The sequence below is a fragment of the Salmo salar genome, chromosome ssa22 (genome assembly GCF_905237065.1).
Source record: "Salmo salar chromosome ssa22, Ssal_v3.1, whole genome shotgun sequence".
NCBI classification, from domain to species: domain Eukaryota; kingdom Metazoa; phylum Chordata; class Actinopteri; order Salmoniformes; family Salmonidae; genus Salmo; species Salmo salar.
In genome coordinates this window covers 12261299-12280731 of record NC_059463.1, presented here as the reverse complement: position 1 = coordinate 12280731, position 19433 = coordinate 12261299, and the positions used below count along the sequence as shown (strand labels likewise).

Here is a 19433-nt window from a genome sequence, read left to right as displayed (position 1 = left end):
CTGTATTTCCAGATTTATGTTTCAAAATAAATGAACATCCAGTCCTCCAGTCAGTCCTCCTCACAGGAAAATTGAAAGAATTAAAGTCAACATTGATGTTATTTGAATTAGTTAGTAGGCAGGTTGACCTCTTTCCTTGTCTGTCATGGGTTGAGTTTTCAGACCCATGACTTTCCACACAGTTTATCCAGAGAAGAAAAGTGCTGACAGCAAAATAATGAAAGTGTGTTTGGCAGGCACACCCTTGTAGGTTTCTGTTTCACTCAACCACATGAAATGTTTGATCGTTTACAGCTCCACATACAGCACTCCACAGTCACACTGTTTATACAACACATGTAGTGCTCTGGTTGACACAGTGAGCTTATAAAACTGATGTGGTTCATTTTGAACTCATTCAAACCGAAGTTCTACCATGCCTATTTGAGGTAGGCATAGGGTTGTGTTTGATGAGTGGGGTGTGTCTTCTGTCCGTACTGCGGTGATGCATTTCCTACCAGGTCTGTGGTAACCAGATATTCACCACATCACTTTGGATGCATAGTAGAGGTCTTCACGGGTCTATCCGAGACAAGACCTGGGACCCGAGCAGGGTCCAACTTTTCCCTGGGCCCGGGTTGGGTCCTGTTTGATTGTCATCAGCTGATAGACCCGAGTGGACCCGAATGGACCCAACCACAGCTCTGCATAGCCTAGAGCATATTCATTTTACGCTAATAACGTATAGAAGGCCTAGCCAACATATAAAGATCTATTTGTTAACCAGAAGAGCTGATAACTGATAAACATCATTTTTTGTCACTCGGGCACAATCGGGTCTGGTCTAGGTCTGGTTGTCATTGGGTCAATTCGGGTTCAGGTCTGATTGTTCTCAGGTCCGGGTCCCCCCTTTTTTTAAATGATCGGGTCCGTTCGGGTGCGGGTCTGATTGTCTTCGGGTCCAACATTTTGACCCGAAAAGACCTCTATTACAGAGTGAAACTTTGTATGGTGGACTGTAACTGCATTTAATACGAGATACATTCTGCTCTTCCTGTATTGCCGGCAGCAGTAATGTAGTCTGTGTTGATTCACGAGAGGGCCGAGCTACCTCTTATAGCCAACCCCAGGGTGGCAGCAGTTTCTCTTTGAGGTCTGTCTGATGAAGTTTATTGGATTGTCCCTAATGATTATCATAATAATGGCATCAAATACACTTTCATGGCCAAGACCGTTGATTGCACTCGACAAACCCTTCTCCTTCTTTTGAAAGAAAAGCATCAAAGGGTCTCTCACAAGCTGCTGCAGTGAAATAATTCTGCCTGAGATCCACTTAGAGCCTCTTAACATATTTCAGTCTGTGTTTCTCCCTCACTTTCTGTGTCTTGTTGAGATCTCTTGAGTTCCAAGCAAAAGCTTGAGAGAAAAGAAAAGAGGCTGGAAATAATGGGCTCTGCTCTGAGTTAGTGGGTGTATCCACTGCAGTGAATCAGGGGAGAAAAATGTGTCCTGTGTCTCTTTAAGAGCGCTGGCCTGTCTGCAGAATGCATCAGTCCTGTGGAGCAGACACAGGCCAGGAGGAGGGGGGTGGAAGGGAGGAGCGTGGGGTCCAGCGGAGGGAGGGAGAGGAGCAAGAGGGAACAGCCGCAGTCTGGGCCTCCAGCCTCTTGGCTAGACTGCTGAAAGTTATTATTGAGTTCCTGTGCTGGGCCTCCCCTCCCTGTGGCATACTACTCTCTGCTCGCTACTAGACAGACAGGCAGGCAGGCAGGCAGGCAGGCAGGCAGGCAGGCAGGCAGGCAGGCAGGCAGGCAGGCAGGCAGGCAGGCAGGCAGGCAGGCAGGCAGGCAGGCAGGCAGGGAGCGGCGGCAGGCAGGCAGGCAGACAGGCAGACAGACAGACAGACAGACAGACAGACAGACAGACAGACAGACAGACAGACAGACAGACAGACAGACAGACAGACAGACAGACAGACAGACAGACAGAGAAAGCTTATCATGCCCTTTCGCAATGGCCTTACATGCAACAAATAAAGTATAATTTAGTTTGATACTATGTGTTGTAAAGTCTAAAAAAGTGAGTGACCCACACTCCACACAATAGATGAACTGCCTCACAGCTGCTCCTACGGCCCGGGCAGCAGCTGAAAATCCCAGCCTAGCATACTACAGTCTTGGGTTACAGTGTAGTAGACCTGTCCTGTTGTCATTGGGAACAGCCTTAACCAGTCAAGACAAGAAGAACAAGGAGGCTGACTGCTCTTCAATCAGCATTCAGCGCACTAAATTCTCTGCTGGCTGGCTGGCTTGCTAAATGATGAGTATGATTCATGGCTAGTGAGAGGAACACTATACTGACAGCACAGAAACTCTCCGGTCTTTTACAGCGGTTTTCAAAAACGCCTCCTATTCAGGGCGCTTAACGAATAGGGCTTAAGAGATTCAAAAAGATAGATTTAAATTTGCAGTAAAAACAAAAAAAGATATATTTTTTCGATCAAATAAATTGTAAACTGGGTGTTTTTAGAAATCACCGACAGAATAAACCAAGCAGTCTCTCTCCCTCTACCTTGTACTTAACACCAGTGAGAGCTGTAGTAGCTGTGTGGTGATAGAGTTTGCAGGCGCTTGGCAGCTGTCAATGGTCACTGGTCAGAGCTCAGCCACGAGGTCAGAGTGGATTTGCTGCTAGAGAGTTTGGGGCCAGGACCCGGGGAGGCCGTGTAGGGATGACATACTTACACCGTGGCCTCTCCTCAGGCCTGTGCCTTGCCTAGCTGGTTGCCTGTAATCCCCATGCTGGGTTGCAGGCAGCATTAGGCCACAAAGCGCCTGTGTCCTTACGGCTCAGGGCTGAGCTGAGAGACAGGAGACATTTATATAACGCTGTGACTGTACTGGCCTGTCTATCTGTTCTCTTGCTGGCCAGGCCCGACCGGACAGCTCTAAGCTCCAGCTAGCCTGTCTGAGTGACCAGGTTCCCTAGGGTCAGCTGTAGTGACCAGCTGCTGGCTCCGGCCCCGACCCTCCCCGACCTACTGTTCAGTGCTGTTGGCAGGAATACAGACTGCACCACATCACGCACCTGGGGCTCACAGGAACAATATGACGACATTTACCCCCCCCCTCCCTCCCACCCCCATCTCATATACAGTATGTACCAGTGTACCTATGCGCATGTGTTGATTTCAACATGCGTCTCTGTTCATTGTTTCTGCAATCATACAGTCTCCGTTTTAAAGCTGTCTTCATTCATGGTCTGGGAGTGTTTGCTGCTCTGCTCCGTTTGGGGAAAACCCTGGCGTTGAAAATGGGGATTTTTGTCGAGTTCTGTTTGTTAACTCAGAGTTTAGCTGTGCTCCACTGTTTTGTGGTTGCTATGGAGAAAAACACTGGCCCCAGATTCAGAAGAGTGTAATAAAATGATCCAGGAAAAAGAAATGTCCAAGTATTTTCAGGGTCATGAAGCAGACGAAGCGTTACTATGAACTGAGCGATGCTGTGGTCCATCCAATCCCCCCACCAGCCTTCCATTTTAGAACACTCGTATTTATTTTATGGAGGCTCCGAGACCAGGCCCTCTCACCCACATTTCTTGTAAGCAGATCTTGCCTTCCTGTTAATGGGGGGAGGAGGGAGACGAGCCAAATGTTTAAGTATGGAATGTGCCATCTGAGGAACGGATGTTGTGGGTGTTTTTGTCCCCTATTTCCCTCCGAGACAATTCCTTGAGCAAGTGGAAACAAGTGAAATGCTATTTGATCTCTGTCGAATGTTACTATACACACAAAGAAGCACTGCGTTCGTCCTATTACGTTTAAGTCATCCTGCAAGTGGAGCATAAATGAGGAGGACATACACAGACTAGAAACCTTCATGTATTTTGGAAAATTGGTCAGCAATTACTTGGTAGCACACACACACATGCACACACACACACACGCGTGCGCACACACACACACACACACGCGCACACATGCACGCACACACACACGCACACACACACAGACACACACACACACACACACACACACACACACACACACACACACACACACACACACACACACACACACACACACACACACACACGTATAAACCCAGTGATTTTGGAGTAGAATTTTTTTCCTGGCACTCAGCCTCACAGCCACATGCTGGGGCTCCTTAGTTCTCTAAGTGGAGACCTTCACATTTAGAATGTTTCCTGTCATTCTGCATGGGACCATTAGCACCCCTTCCACACTTGTGTTTGTTTTCTGGAAACAATGATTAAGAGGTTACACTCAAAGCGCAAAATAATTAAGCAATTCCGATCCTGTTTTCCAAGTCCCCCCTCACATCTCTGTCGCCAATCACACAAATACAGCCCCATCTTCTAAAGTCACAACATTAGAGACTAAGAACTCATTGGAGTGCATTAGGGCAGGGAATTGCCACGCGCCTCACAAAAGTATGTTGTCACGATACTTCTGGGCTGATACGACATGTATTGTGATTATCACGATTCTATATGTATTGCGTTTTAATACTGTTATTTTATTGCGATTCGATGTTCCTAACATAATGCTCACCATATGTCTGCTGCAGAGAGACAAGAGTCATGAGAAAACGAGTTTTGATCAGTCGTGGAAATAAAAGTGCTGAAAACAAATTGGCTCATTATTTAAAAAGACAATGGAGAACAAGCTATGAAGGGAAAATACTGGAGTTTTGGTGCAGGTACAGCCAACTAGCGCAAAAATAATATTGTGATATTGTCGATACGATACATATCGTCATAAATAATGAACCGATATGTAACTATTTTTCCTTTCCATCATCACTAGAGTGCATATCATGTATTTGGACCCGTTGGGGAGCCTACACTGGAACAGAACAGCCTGAATGGCTTTTATACATTACAATAAGATTTATCACCTTGGTTCAGCCAATTACCTCAAACCCAGTTCCCAGTGCAGACACTGTGTCAGTGAAATGACATCATATGGGACACTGAGCAGTGACGCTAACTTCACCCCACCCTCTTACATGTTTTTTATGACCTCCTCTGCCCCATATCCCGTCCTGTCCCATCCCCTCATACCTCTTAACCTCTCTCTGGCATTCATCCCCTTTTTCATCCTCCCAAATAAACCTGCCACCTGCCCAGCTCCCCATTGGCCTGCCAGGGACCATGTGGTCATGGGGCTCAGCTTACCAGCTCAGGCCAAACCTCAAGTCAGCTGCCCCAGTACTGTTCTCTCTACCTTCTCTAACGCATGTTTCACCGCTGTTTACTATTTGTATTTTGTTGATTTCATTTGTTGGCCAATTCTAATCCAGGCATTTGATGAATTACAGCTACTTGCTAGATGACAGTAACAGCGATGATTCACTATAAAATGGCATAGCACATTTTGGACATCTAATAGATTGCACCAGCAGCCAGTTGGCCAATTCCAGGAGATATCTGTGCAGAGTGCTCTGGAGTCTACTCTCTAGACCAGACTGATCGATGGGCGGCTGGGTGGGGAGACAGCCAGATTATGGCAGGATAAATAGAGACTGAGGGTAGGGCACAAGCAATCCTTCAGACTTTTTCAGACACAATGGATTCTGGGAAGCAGGTTGCTTCCCATGTTGACTCTTTGTCCGCACATAACATTCACAGCGGGGACTAGACACAAGAGTGATGAATTCGGCAAGACAAATTCAATACAAGAGGCATACTCGACACTCGCAATGTAACGTCTCCGTCCCTTGTCGTCAGAGTGAGTTTCAGTTCATTTTGAGTGAGTGCAGAACCCATCACCTCAGTCCAACAGCCAGATGATGTCAGACAGGGGTGCCACTATCACACTTAACTCTGTGCCTGTCCATTTGGCCTGTCAATCACTCAGACAACAGAGGGCCAATCCCCACTAAGTAGCAGTCTCCCTATCATCAATCATCCAGCCCTCCACTTGAAACTCTGTACTGTAGTGTGTAACCACTGTAGCCTCTCTGTTTGGTAGAGTTCTAACTCCCTAATGGAATTGCCTGGTACCTGGTATGTGATATAATGGTCTGTGTATTTGGAGCAGTAACTATTTGGGTTGCGGAGAGGTTAGTCAGTAGGTGCAGAGTGGGTGAAAACACGCTTCGGTGGTGAAATTTCTCATCCTTATGTTTTAAAATACATTTTACCAAGACAAATATGATTCTTCGTGTTCTGAATCGTTCGGTGGGGTCTTTCTCTAACATATCATTAAACATTATATCCAAGAGGTTTGATTTCGTAAGCTAATGCATCCCATAATAAGCGGCGAGTTCTGTTGACAGAGTGGCGACCGCTTTCTCGCAGCGACTTTCGAGGATTTGACATGTTGTGGCGGTCGCCTGCAAAGTTGTTTCCGCGGGTCGCAAAAAGTCGAGTGAACATATTATTATAATTAACACAGAGATACGCTTGTTTCTGTGAGAAATCTTCGGAAAAAGAAAAGATTTGGCATTAATATGAAAAGCGTATCCTAAAATGTGAAAATACTACATGTCATGTTTCATGTCCTCCGGATTCGAGAAGAAAGATGACGAGTTCAACGGTCAATTAGCCTTAATCTTAATCTTCGCATAGTATCCAGCCTAGTTGACGCAATGCTATTTTCCCGATTTTTGACCAGATGTAATTAATTCACCCTAGTTTTGGACATCCTACAAGGGTAAAAGCACCAATAACTTTTGAACTGATTATGATAGAGACATGAGGTTTGGGCCATTCTTTTTCTTAGAGGAGTATTTATTTTACCCATTGGTAAAAAAATAAAAGATGCGTTTTTGATTGGTTATCCAGTGATATTTTAATCGTGTTGATATTACTACTAATCTGTGGGATTCAAATGTAGGCAGTCCAACACTGGATTTACTGTCTCATGATGGTGGCAGTGTGCTTATTGCTGCTACAGTGTGCAGTGTGCTTATTGCAGTCTTTCATGTCGAATGGCCAGATTGACTAATCTGTGGAAATTCAGGTTCTCAGGCAGGACACGTTAGGGGATGGGAGGGATGATGGGTTCTCTATGTGCATAATTTGGCCTAGTTCCTCGCTGGAACTGGGTGGAATTATTATCACCAATGGAAAAGATATTTCTATGACTGAATGTGCATTATTGTCATAGGTAGAAGAGCTCACTAATCTGGACGGCTAATCATATGCATAACATACAATTTGATATATTGGAATGATATTATAATCATCTGCAAAGTAGGTGTAAATGTGCCAGTAGCGCTTTAAGAAATCGTTGTTCGTGTATAGTATGGGTTGAATCCTAACACAATCCTAACATCAATGCATCGTTTTCAGTAGGTCTGCATTGACTGTGTGCATTTTTGCCCTATGAGAGCCTTAATGGCGTATTATAAATTAATGTCATAAAGGGTTGGTCATCTTTCTTCCTCTCATTAACCAACCAGCATCCCCTTTGGCTTCCTGGTTAGCACTGCAGCTGTTCCTGCATTGTAAGTGAACTAAATGTGAATAGAAGCATAAACGTGTGTGTGTGTGCGCACGCGCGTGCTCTCAGTTGCACACAAGCACAGCACTGTATGTTCTAGCACATCAAACCAATAGTGTACTGTTTAATTTTCCAATGCAACAGACACAGTCCATATGGACTGCTCCGAACAGGCATTCTGGGAATTTGACACTATGTCTGTCTAAATATATACCACTCACAGAACGCGTTTCATGTCCAAAGATATCTGGGACTCAGAACCATACCAAACATGCTCATACTAATAACATGTCATCTGTGAGGATATCTTTGTCGTGTCATTTTTAGCCATGTTTGGATAAGGCCTACAGCACATGGAATTATGAACCAGCCCGCTTCCTTTAGTGAAATCCCTCTGTTTTATCTAGGAGGCCAGCTGTTTTAGCCATAATGAGAAAGCGGGTACAGACATGTGATGTTGTTTTGGTTGCTATATTTGAGCTGAATTGGATTTGCTTCCTCCTAGTTACACTGTCTGTTGCCTGCCTGGGACCATTAGAGGAGTCCACTCTTGTCCGGCTCATTCCTGATCTACATGGAAATGTGATATATGAATGTATTTGGATGTCCGAGTAATGGTTCTCTCTACTGCGAAAGCAGCAGCTAATGGGGATCCTAATAAAATACTGAAGTCTGACTGGTTCCTCTGTTTATAGACCTAGACACTCGGCAGCGTTGATGGGTCAACTGCAGCTCACTTAGGGAGTGTGGAAAGGCTGGGGAATATGATAGAACCTTTCATCCTCCGACGTGGCTGTACGTGTCACACTCGCTGCTGTTGGATACAGTAGGTCAGATATGTAACGGACAGACCAGGTCTCGGTCTGTCCAGTCTGCAGCTCAGACCTATCCGAGTCTCAAATCCCAAAGACAATTAGGACAAACAAATCAAGGTGGCTTTGCTGCCGTGCTGTTCTCTTCTCACGACAGCCCCTATCCCTTTCTGTGTGTTCTTTATGGCACGTTGACGGCGTGGCCATGTCGTATGTCACAGTGTTACCATGCTGTTGCAGCTCAGGTTACCTTCTCCCAGAATCCCCTATTGTTGTCACGCTTCCATAGCCGTGTCACCCTGACACACTTTAGCTCAGACAGTGTGAATCAGGATGGGAAGTAGCCTAGACACTTTAGCTCAGACAGTGTGAATCAGGATGGGAAGTAGCCTAGACATTGGAGAATGGTAAAGGAGGATTCGGAAGTCTAGACACTCAGAGGTTTGGTAGCATAGTGCATTGTATTTAGGCGTGGTGCATGCACATGTAAGCCTGACACCAATCAGCTAATCCCAGCCCAGCTGTCATTTAGGAGGTGACCACCAGGCTTAACCTGAATCATGGGACTGTCCTTCCTACACACAGATACCATGAGCACTGAATAGAGGCCTATAGACTTTCCCCCTGACATCCCAGCCCACCCCAGCCCTGCCTCAGACCTCTCTGCCAGAGAGGAAGGGGCGATGCGAGAGGTTCCACTCTCGCCAAAATCTGTCCAAAATAAACCCAATGCGTTTCTACGGGCTTATTTTAGACGTGAGCTTGTCCCCTGCCTTGCCGCCTTTGGGACAACGACTCCAGGGTGGACACGTGAGCATGTGGATATTATAATACAGATCTCTGCCCACTCTCATACGTCCCACTAAGGCTGTTTCCCGGGTGAGCTCTGCCAGTTGGTGTGCCCTTGAGCGAGGCAGAGCCCTTCTAAGCACACTCAGATCTAGGGATTACAGTGAGGGGTTTAGTAGGGGAAAGGAGTCTGAAATGTGAAACTGTTGTGCCTTGTTGCTGTGTATTTAATGCCATGCAATCATGCAGCATGCTGTGGTATTGTGTGACGGAAGCCCGGGGAAGTTCAGCTGGGGAATCTATTTTTGGGCCTTTTCTAAGTGCACTCCTGTGTTTTGTTTTTAGATCATTCCATTTGAGATTTTAGCTTGTGCTTCAGCAAATGCTAAAGGATTAGACGTTTTAGCACTGCTTTCACAGCCAATAGCGTGACAGACATGAAACATTCAAACAACGAGCAGCTGGGACTGATTCAATTAAATTGATCGTACCCACGTTGTACTTTAAATTTAACCTAGATATACAGTGTATTCAGAAAGTATTCAGACCCCTTGACTTTTTCTAAATTGTGTTACATTACAGCCTTATTCTAAAATGTATTAAATACATTTTTCCCCTCATCAATCTACGCACAATACCCCATAATGACAAAGCGAAAACAGTTTTTTTTTATAATGTTTTGCAAAAAAAGACCTTATTTACATAACTATTCAGAGCCTTTTGAGCTCAGGTGCTTCCTGTTTCCATTGATCATCCTTGAGATGTTTCTACAACTTGATTGGAGTCCACCTGTGATAAATTCAATTGATTGGACATGATTTGGAAAGGCACACACCTGTCTATATAAGGTCCCACAGTTGACAGTGCATGTCAGAGCAAAACCCAAACGATGAGGTTGAAGGAATTGTCCGTAGAGCTCCGAGAGAGGATTGTGTGAGGCACAGATCAGGGGAAGGGTACCAAAACATTTCTGCAGCACCCAATGGTCACTCTGACAGAGCTCCAGAGTTCCTCTGTGGAGATGGGAGAACCTTCCAGAAGGACAACCATCTCTGCAGCACTCCACCAATCAGGCCTTTATGGTAGAGTGGCCAGATGGAAGCAAATCCTCAGTAAAAGGCACATGACAGCCCGCTTGGAGTTTGCCTAAAGGCACCTAAAGGACTCTCAGGCCATGAGAAACAAGATTCTCTGGTCTGATGAAACCAAGATTGAACTTTTTAGCCTGAGTGCCAAGCGTCACATCTGGAGGAAACCTGGCACCATCCCTACGGTGAAGCATGGTGGTGACAGCATCATGCTGTGAGGATGTTTTTCAGCGGAAGAGACTGGGAGACTAGTCAGGATCAAGGAAAAGATGAACGGAGCAAAGAACAGAGAGATCCTTGATGAAAACCTGTTCCAGAGGGCTCAGAACCTCAGACTGGGGCGAAGGTTCACCTTCCAACAGGACAATGACCCTAAGCACACAACCAAGACGACGCAGGAGTGGCTTCATGACAAGTTATTGAATGTCTTTGAATGGCCCAGCCATAGCCTGGACCTGAATCCGATCGAACATCTCTGGAGAGACCTGAAAATAGCTGTGCAGCGACGCTCCCCATCCAACCTGACAGAGCTTGAGAGGATCAGCAGAGAAAAATGGGAGAAACTCCCCAAATACAGGTGTGCCAAGCTTGTAGCATCATACACAAGAAGACTTGAGGCTGTAATCGTGCCAAAGATGCTTCAACAAAGTAGAGTAAAGGGTCTGAATACTTCTGTAAATGTGATCTTTCAGTTATTTAACAATTTCATCCATTTTAGAATAAGGCTGTAACGTAATAAAATATGAAAAAAGTCAAGGGGTCTGAATGCTTTCAGAATGCACTGTACATTTGTGTTGCCGTAGCATTTTGCAGTTCTCACCCAGCAGTTTGCATTTTACTATAATACTCATTTGTTGATTGGGCCTGTAGTTGGATCAATAAACTCAGTCAGTCATTGCTTATCAGATCCATGTCAAATGAAGTAAAACAACATTCTCATCTTCTATCACGCTCCAATTGGCATCTATTGGCAAAGATGCAGATAGTCCACTTGGAATACATGGTGTTTATGTGTCTGTTGACAGTTATAGTGGTGTTAGGACGATTTGCCGTGTGGATATTTGCTTATCACTGTATTACCACACTATTATAGGACCGTCGTTTCCAGACAAAGCATGTCTGCACTGTTAGCTCCTGTTTAGCCTACAGGTTTACTTTGAAATGGTCCCCCCTTTATGGCTCCTCAAAGAAATGTCCTACAATAGCGAGTTGAAAAGGACATTGCTTGAATGGACTCTTTAAGAGGAGGCTGTACTTGGCCTTCAAGTATACATTCCTCCAGCTCAGTGCTTCCTCTGTGGTCCCGCTCCCCCCCCCCCACAGCCCGCCCCCTCCCTCGCACTCACCACTCCGTTCCCACAGGGGCCCTGGCCAAAGCAAACTCCTGCGAGGAAGTCTCCCCCTCCCTTTTTCTCTACCTCCCTCTTTCCCTCCTTCTCTCTCTCTCTCCCTTCACTCACTCACTCCATCCTTAGCGGGGCCATGTCGGGTGGTTTGGGCTAGGATTGCAGTGAGGATTGCAGTCATGGGATGTGGTGTGCATCCAGGAGGAGGCTGTTATGTCTCTGATGCTGTGTCTGTGTGGCCTTGTTATGGCTGTGATGTGGTGCTGAGTAAAGCCCGTGTGGCTCCTCTCCTGTGAGATCAGTGTCAGATTTAGCCAGCAGGTCCCTTGTGGTGTCTGGGAGGGTCTGTTTTCTAACTCTGTTATGTCTAGGGCTCCACGTTTTCCTGGAGCTGCAAACCTCAGTGTAGGAATAGTACCAGACAGACTTTGTTGGGAAAACAACAGCGATGGCAGTAATTATAGACTCCGGGTTTCGACCACTCTCCGCTTTTTACAAAAACTCTGGCCTTGAGTGAGGCAGGTGAGGGTTGGAGTCATCGTAGAGTCAGCTGGAGGTCGGGGTTAAATGTCCCGGGCACTAACCTCACAGTCTACTGCCTAACTGTGTGTGTGTCTGTTTGTGTGTGTGTGGTTAGACACTTAGAGAGGAGACAGATGTTTGAGTCAGGGAGGGAGACATGAGAGGAGTGTCCAGACAACTACAGTCATGCCCTCTGCACTTGGGCCTTGTATGATTGTAGCTTTGTGGGCCAGAGGCGCAGCAGAAATGACAAGGTTGCGTGGCATGTTTTAGTCTGAGCACCATCGTACGGTCGACCGAGGCTGGCAGTGCAGTGTGAGACCTAACTGACTGACACCTCCCCCTTGTGATACATTGCCAGAACCACACACTGCTTCTAAGCTAATCAGAACCGTGAGACAGGGTTCATTTACACCAAAGGCGTCAGTCAGTACCAAAGGAAATGTATCTTTCTCCCCTCAACATTATTACAATGTCAAGTGATACACCCTTCAAAAGGATATAGTGGAGTATATTTTCCATTCACGCCTGTCTACTATATACTTTTGTGTTACTTTTATGGGGCGGCAGGTAGCCTAGCGGTTAATAGTGTTGGGCCGGTAACTGAAAGGTCGCCGGTTCGAATCCCCGAGCGGAATAAGTGAGAAATCTGCCGATGTGCCCTTTGAGCAAGGCACTTAACCCTAAATGCTCCTCTAAGTCGCTCTGAATAAGAGCATCTGCGAAATGACTCAAATGTAAACGATACATCCACAGTATATTCAGTCGTGATTTCAACTGAATCATCCACTGACAAGAGGGCCTCTTTGAGGGAGAATGTCATAGCAGTGAGATAAGTAAGATAACTCACAGGTCCGGGCAGGCCTCTCCCACTGCCTTGGTAAACTTATCCGCATCCTGACAAGTGCAGACCTGTGGCTAGATTACTCACCACTGAAGCCAGAAGAGCTGCACGCACTGTCACTTCCTGGATCACTGTTACATGGCCAAACCCGCTGCTGTGTGAAGCCCCTTTGCTCAGTAGGAAAAAGGAGAGCGAGATGTTAGGTTAGCTAGTCCTGTCTTCATCTGAAAACCTATACACTCGCTCTGGATAAGAGCACCTGCTTAAATGACTCAAACGGCAAAAGAATTCCACTGTAATCTTGCTCAGCGGCGCCAGTTGGGGGAAACATTGCGTGACTCTACGATCCGTGCCGAGGTACAGCGGCACCGACAGAACGTTTCACTCCAGTTGTCCGTCAGGTTACAGAAACACTATTCTCAGCCTTCTCTCCCACACAGAGCAGAGAGTATCTCCACTGCACCTGCTGGCGCCTCCCGTACTCAACCCCAGAGCCCCCAGCTCACAGACAGACCTCACCCTGATAGAAACGTCTACCATTCCCCTCACACACTGGATTAGGGCCGCTAGCCGATTTTGTATGGATGAGACTATTTGGACACATGGATGTTTCTCTGAAATACACCTCAAGGTGATTGATGCCAATTACAGTATCGAACACCTCTGAAGGGGACGTTGCGTAAAGATATTTAAACTATCTATCTACGACTTGTGCAGTACAAGTGTGTTACAGACTACTCCGGTAGATGAAGACGGTGATCATTAATAGTCTCTTCCGTATCTCTTTCTCTTCTCTCTATAGCCGCACAGCCCAGTTCCAGCCAAGAAGTTCAAACTGGAGAAAATGCACTCTCCATCTGCCGACAAAGAGAAGCAACCCGATTGGCTACAATCTCTATCAAAGTCAGGGAACAAGGTTTGCTGCTCATGTTCTCTCTTGATTGGGATACATGTGATTTGCTGTAAGGTTAAGGGTCAGGGCCATCCTATACAGAGAGTCCTCGTTGCCTTACCTTATACATATGAGCCCTGTAATTCAGTCAGTTAATTACGTTGTCAATAGTCTCTTTACAAACCAGTCTACATTATGCGATATGATTTCACTGTACCTTTCCAAGGATGTTTTTTGAATTCCCTGTTTCATAACTGTATTATAATGTAAGAATCCTATCTGTTTCCAGGATCTGAAACCGGTCCAGCTGAAACAGAGGCCGTCAGCCTTCCGCCCCTGGTCCCCCAGAAGTACACCTGCTGAGAGGCAGAAGTCTACCAGTCACAATGAGAGGTGAGTCAGAGACAGTCATGCTGTCATGGTTTCTCTCATCCTTTTCACCACACCACGGTAATGGACTGTCAGCCTTTAACACATTGAGGTAACATTCCTAAGGAATTATCATATAACAATGACCAATAACCACATTTTTAACCCGTTGCTAGGATGTCTTACTGTATATTGCTGAACTAACTTGTATTTTCTTATCATAACAGATCAAACCACAAAAATGTGGACACGTCTGTGGTGCCCAATGTGGCCCCAGCTCCGTTGGCCTACCAGAGAGAGGAGCAGGCCCCAGTGGGCCACAGCCAGGCTCCAGGCAGGGGAGACCAGCACATCAGCTCCGGACCAGCATCACAGTGTGGAGACTCACAGCCTGTGGCCAGACTTGTTCACATCAACACAGCCAACGGTGTGGAGGAAATGGAGACTGATGGGGAGATTGAGGTGGATGACTGTGATGACTGTGAGTATGACACACTGTTGTTCAGACATTCTGTAAGAGAAATAGGGCACTAGGACACACTCCAATACTCAAGGACAGGCAACCTAACCCGAGCTAATACGGCAGCAAGACTTTCTGTGGAAATTAGTCTTTACGATACTGGAAGTAGGCTATGGTTAGTTTGCCTGATCCCTGTGAGAGGGTGCCATCTAGTGGCTGGTTTTTGCAGCACAGAGCACACAGGGCAGTCTCAAGTCAAAAGATTTTACTCAGCAGCAGATGTCACTGCTGTTCCAATACTTTTTTAGGCTTCACCCTATAAACATATTGTTTTATTTTTCTGTCTTTCAGACCCACCATCGGTCCCCTCCTTGGCATCCCCTCCATCTGCTTGCTCCAGTATGTCCTGGACCCTGACCCCCCAGACCACAATGAGGCCCCTGGAGGGCCCAGTCCGGCTGGTATTACCAGGGGCACCTTCATGCCCAGAGCTGGACACACTGAGACAGACCCTGTATGGAGGTCTTGACTCCAAGGAGGCCAGGGAGAAGTTCCTGCAGGAGATTGTTAAGATGAGAGTGAAGCAGGAGGAGAAACTAGGGGCAGCGCTGCAGGCCAAACGCAGCCTTCAGCAGGTAAACCTCCCACTCAAGATCCAAAATGGCCGCCTTTTGGCACAACATTTTCAACCGTTTCTCCATGTGTACAATGTGTTTATTTGTGACACAATCTTCAGGACACAACAGAATATTAACCTTTTTTTTTCACCCACAGGAGTTGGATTTTGTGAGGGTGTCCAAGAAAGGGCGTCTTCGAGAGGCCATCGAGGCCAAGCGCAACCTGAGGAAAGAGATAGAACGCCTGCGCATGGAGTGGGACAGGAAGATGAGGGAGGCGGATGAGTCCCGTGGCCATCTGAAAAGAGAGCTGGAGAGAGAGAGGCAGACACGAGTCTGCGACAAAGGCTGTGAGGCTGAACGCCTGCGAGCCAAGTACTCCACACAGGTAGGACCAAGATCCTTCTGATATAGCCTGCACACATAGGTTATCATACAGAAAGAATCACACACACACACACACACACACACATACCTAATCAAGAATAGTTGAGTCACTGCATGTGCTTCCTGACTGATGTGTACCTTCCTTTCCAGATTGAGGAGCTGCAGGTTCAGCTGCAGCAGGCGGAGGCGGACCGAGAGCAGCTGAGAGGGGAGCTACAGCAGGAGAGGGAGGCGCGGCAGAGCCTGGAGAGGGTGGTCAAGGACCTGCAGGCTCAGCTGGGAGGCCCACAGGACAACGCCATGAACCCCCAACACACTAACGCAGAGACACACAGACAGACACAAATTCCCAATGGATCCTGAAGATGCGTGCGCTAGACAGTGTGTGGTTGGAACTAGAGACTTAATGCAAGAGGGTGGATACAGAATGCACTGCGCCTCTTGTTAAGGAAACGAAATTCACCAAATTGTAAGATGTTTGTGGGAGACAAAGACAAGAGGTTTTCATAGAATGAAAAAGACATCTTCCGGTTACTGATATGATAGAAATGGACGTTATTATAATAATATATGATCTTTATAAAATGAACTGGATAAAAGTATGAATACTCATTGTTGTACAGCCTACAGAAGATAAGAACGAAAGTCCATGGAAGACACCTCACAACTGACTTTAGAGCCCACAGTCAGATCTCTGAAGCTGTTCAAGGATTTTATTTTGGTATAAGCTATTTAAAATGTACGAATATAGCTATATAGTGTTACTTGAATATATAGGGGAAAGAGAAGTGATTGTTTTCATGAAATGACAGTAGCAGGTGTAACTCTTGCTAGTGCCACGGAATCTCGGTACACTTTAAGGTATTACAAAGCCACTGGAAACAATGGACACCAGTATACCACTATTGACTTTTTTTCAATCAATCAGCTTGCTTAATTCAAATGTTTTCTCTTTTTTTTGAGGATGTACAGGACATGTTGCATCAGCAGCACTGCTATCCTTCAGGCAACGCTCACATACGTACATATTTACACATTCACATACGAACATATACATGTATGCGCCAGCTTCTCTACCGTGTGTATTTGTGTTCTTGTATTTAAAGCCTGAAGTATTGGGGATTGTGTGGCCTGGAATCAGTTCCACCCACCTTTTGTTCTCATCTTAAATATTTTATGAAAGTGCTACTTTTTACAATTCTTATTCCTTACACTTAATTAGTCTTTTTGAAAATAGTTTTTTGAGATACAGTATATTGTGTATGAAACCAAACTATGTGACAACTGTTTAAATGTGCTTGCCCATGCTAGAATGGAGTTCTGCCCAGTAAATCTAATGTTACCCACATAAAACACCTTTGATATAGCTTTCTCTTTGGTGAATTGAGGTATTTTCCGATTTTGTATCGAGTACTGTAAAATAATTTATATTCCGAAAGAATTTGCTGCTTGTCAACTATAAGCATACATTTTTAGTCACTGGTTTTCGGGCTCTTTGAAAAAGCAACATGTGCAGTTTCAATGAACAACATTTCTACATATATATACAAAATATGGATATATATTTTTGTACTTTACGAAAAGGAATTGCACTTTTTAAAAAGAAAATTTGCATTGTGCATTAAACTCCCTCGTGTTTTTCAACTCACAAATAAACATGAACATAGAACACTTTCATTCAATGAACTCTTATGTAAATACAATGTTCAAGGATGATATTGTAAATAAGATATTTGTCAATAAGTTTGCTTGCTTCACACTTAAATTGCGTATGAATATTATTTTGCCTCTTACTTGAAACCAATAGAAACTCTATATTTGAAATGTTAGTATTATAGTTTCATTATTGTTTCCCTTCGATATCATCTGAAATCAATGGGCATTTAATAGAATGGATTATGCTTCTCTTATTTGATGTATTGTAAGGTGTCTCCCAAAACCCAGACCAAAAATTTTACCCGAAGACGATATCTCACCATCAACCGCTTTATCCGACTTATCAGACAATGCTAAAGCTCCTATTAGGATAAATATTACCCCTTCCTTCTTTGGGTTTCATTCCTAGGTGCCCTCATGTATTGACGAAGAAGATACTTTTATGTCTTACGTATCAGTTACTTTTATTATCTCCCACTGAATACCTGTTGGGTACAATGTACTAGCAATATACGTCGTGTTTATGCTCTTTATTGTAGTTTTGGTTTGGAAGTGGGGTTTGTTTTTGCCGCTTGTTTCAATGTTTCTTTTTTCTTTGGAAAAACTGTATAATAGCCATTAAAATCAAATCAACCATATTCATGAGTGTGTTTTATATCTTATTACAGTCAATGAGTTACACAAAGTGTAACACTGTTATCACGTTTCAAGTTGTATTAGTTGTATGTACAATGGCTTCAGCAAGTATTCATATCACTTGACTTACTCCACATTGTTGTTTTTCAGCCTGAATTCAAATGAATTAAAAATGTATACAGTACCAGTCAAAAGTTTGGACACACCGACTCATTCAAGGGTTTTTTTTTATTTTTATTTTTTACAATTTTCTACATTCTAGAATAATAGTGAAGACATCAAAACTATGAAATACAGTTGAAGTCGGAGGTTTACATAGTGAAGACATAGACAATGACGTAGTAACCAAAAAAGTGTTCAGCAAATCAAAATATATTTTATATTTGAGATTCTTCAATATAGCCACCCTTTGCCTTGATGACAGCTTTGTACACTGTTGGCGTTCTCTCAACCAGTTTCATGATGTAGTCACCTGGAATGCATTTCAATTAACAGGTGTGCCTTGTTATAAGTTAATTTGTGGAATTTCTTTCCTTCTTAATGCGTTTGAGCCAATCAGTTGTGTTGTGACAAGGTAGCGGTGGTATTAGAAGATAGCCCTATTTGGTAAAAGGCCAAGTTCACATTATGGCAAGAACAGCTCAAATAAGCAAACTGGCTCTCATGAGGACCGGCACAGGAAAGGAAGACCCAGAGTGTCATGTCCTGACCATAGTAAGATGTTATTTTCTATGGTAGAGTAGGTCAGGGCGTGACAGGGGGTGTTTTTCTATATTTTGTATTTCTATGTTCATGTTCTAGTTTTGTATTTCTATGATGTTTTGTTTGGGATGATCTCCAATTAGAGGCAGCTGGTCCTCGCTGTCTCTAATTGGAGATCATACTTAAGTAGGGGTTTTTGCCACCTGGGTTTGTGGGAGATTCATTTTGAGTAGTGTATGTTTCACCTCTGAGTCACGGTTTGTTGTTTTTTTGTCATTCAGTTTATTTATGTATTGCATAGTTTCACAGTATAAATAAAATGTGGAACAACACACACGCTGCACTTTGGTCCTCTCATTCCTACGGCAACCGTGACAGAATCTCCCACCACAAAAGGACCAAGCAGCGTGCCCAGGAGGAGCAGGGATCCTGGGCCAGGGAAAGGAGAGAGTGGAGGACGTCCTGGACATGGGAGGAGGTAATGGCAGGGGACAAGACCCTGCCATGGAAGCAGGTGGAGACAGCGAGGGAGGAACGGCAACGTTACGAGGAACATTCACGGCAACGACGGAAGCACAAGAGGCAGCCCACAAGAGATTGGCAGAGTCAGGGTGGAGACCTGAGCCAACTCCCCATGCTTACCATGGGGAGCGAGTGACGAAGCAAGCACCGTGTTATGCGGTGATGCGCACTGTGTCACCAGTGCGCATTCATAGGCCAGTGCGATCTGTGCCCGCGCCCTGCATTTGTCGAGCTAGGTTGAGCATCCAACCAGACCGGGTTGCGCCAGCTCTACGCTCAAGATCTCCAGTGCGCCTCCACGGTCCAGTATATCCTGTGCCTGCCCCACGTACCCGGCCTCC

At 45.2% G+C, this 19433-nt stretch overlaps 1 protein-coding gene across 1 annotated transcript in view; it reads left to right on the top strand.

Annotated features, from left to right (window-relative positions):
- Positions 1–17870, top strand: part of skib (v-ski avian sarcoma viral oncogene homolog b) — a 36466-nt gene extending 18596 nt beyond the window's left edge. Inside the window, exons 2-7 of the mRNA XM_014166256.2 lie at positions 13654–13767; positions 14033–14136; positions 14340–14593; positions 14924–15207; positions 15347–15577; positions 15727–17870. Coding sequence (XP_014021731.1) covers positions 13654–13767; positions 14033–14136; positions 14340–14593; positions 14924–15207; positions 15347–15577; positions 15727–15939 — 1200 coding nt within the window. The 3' untranslated portion in view covers positions 15940–17870. The remainder of the gene's footprint in view (positions 1–13653; positions 13768–14032; positions 14137–14339; positions 14594–14923; positions 15208–15346; positions 15578–15726) is intronic.
- Positions 17871–19433: the final 1563 nt, after the last annotated feature.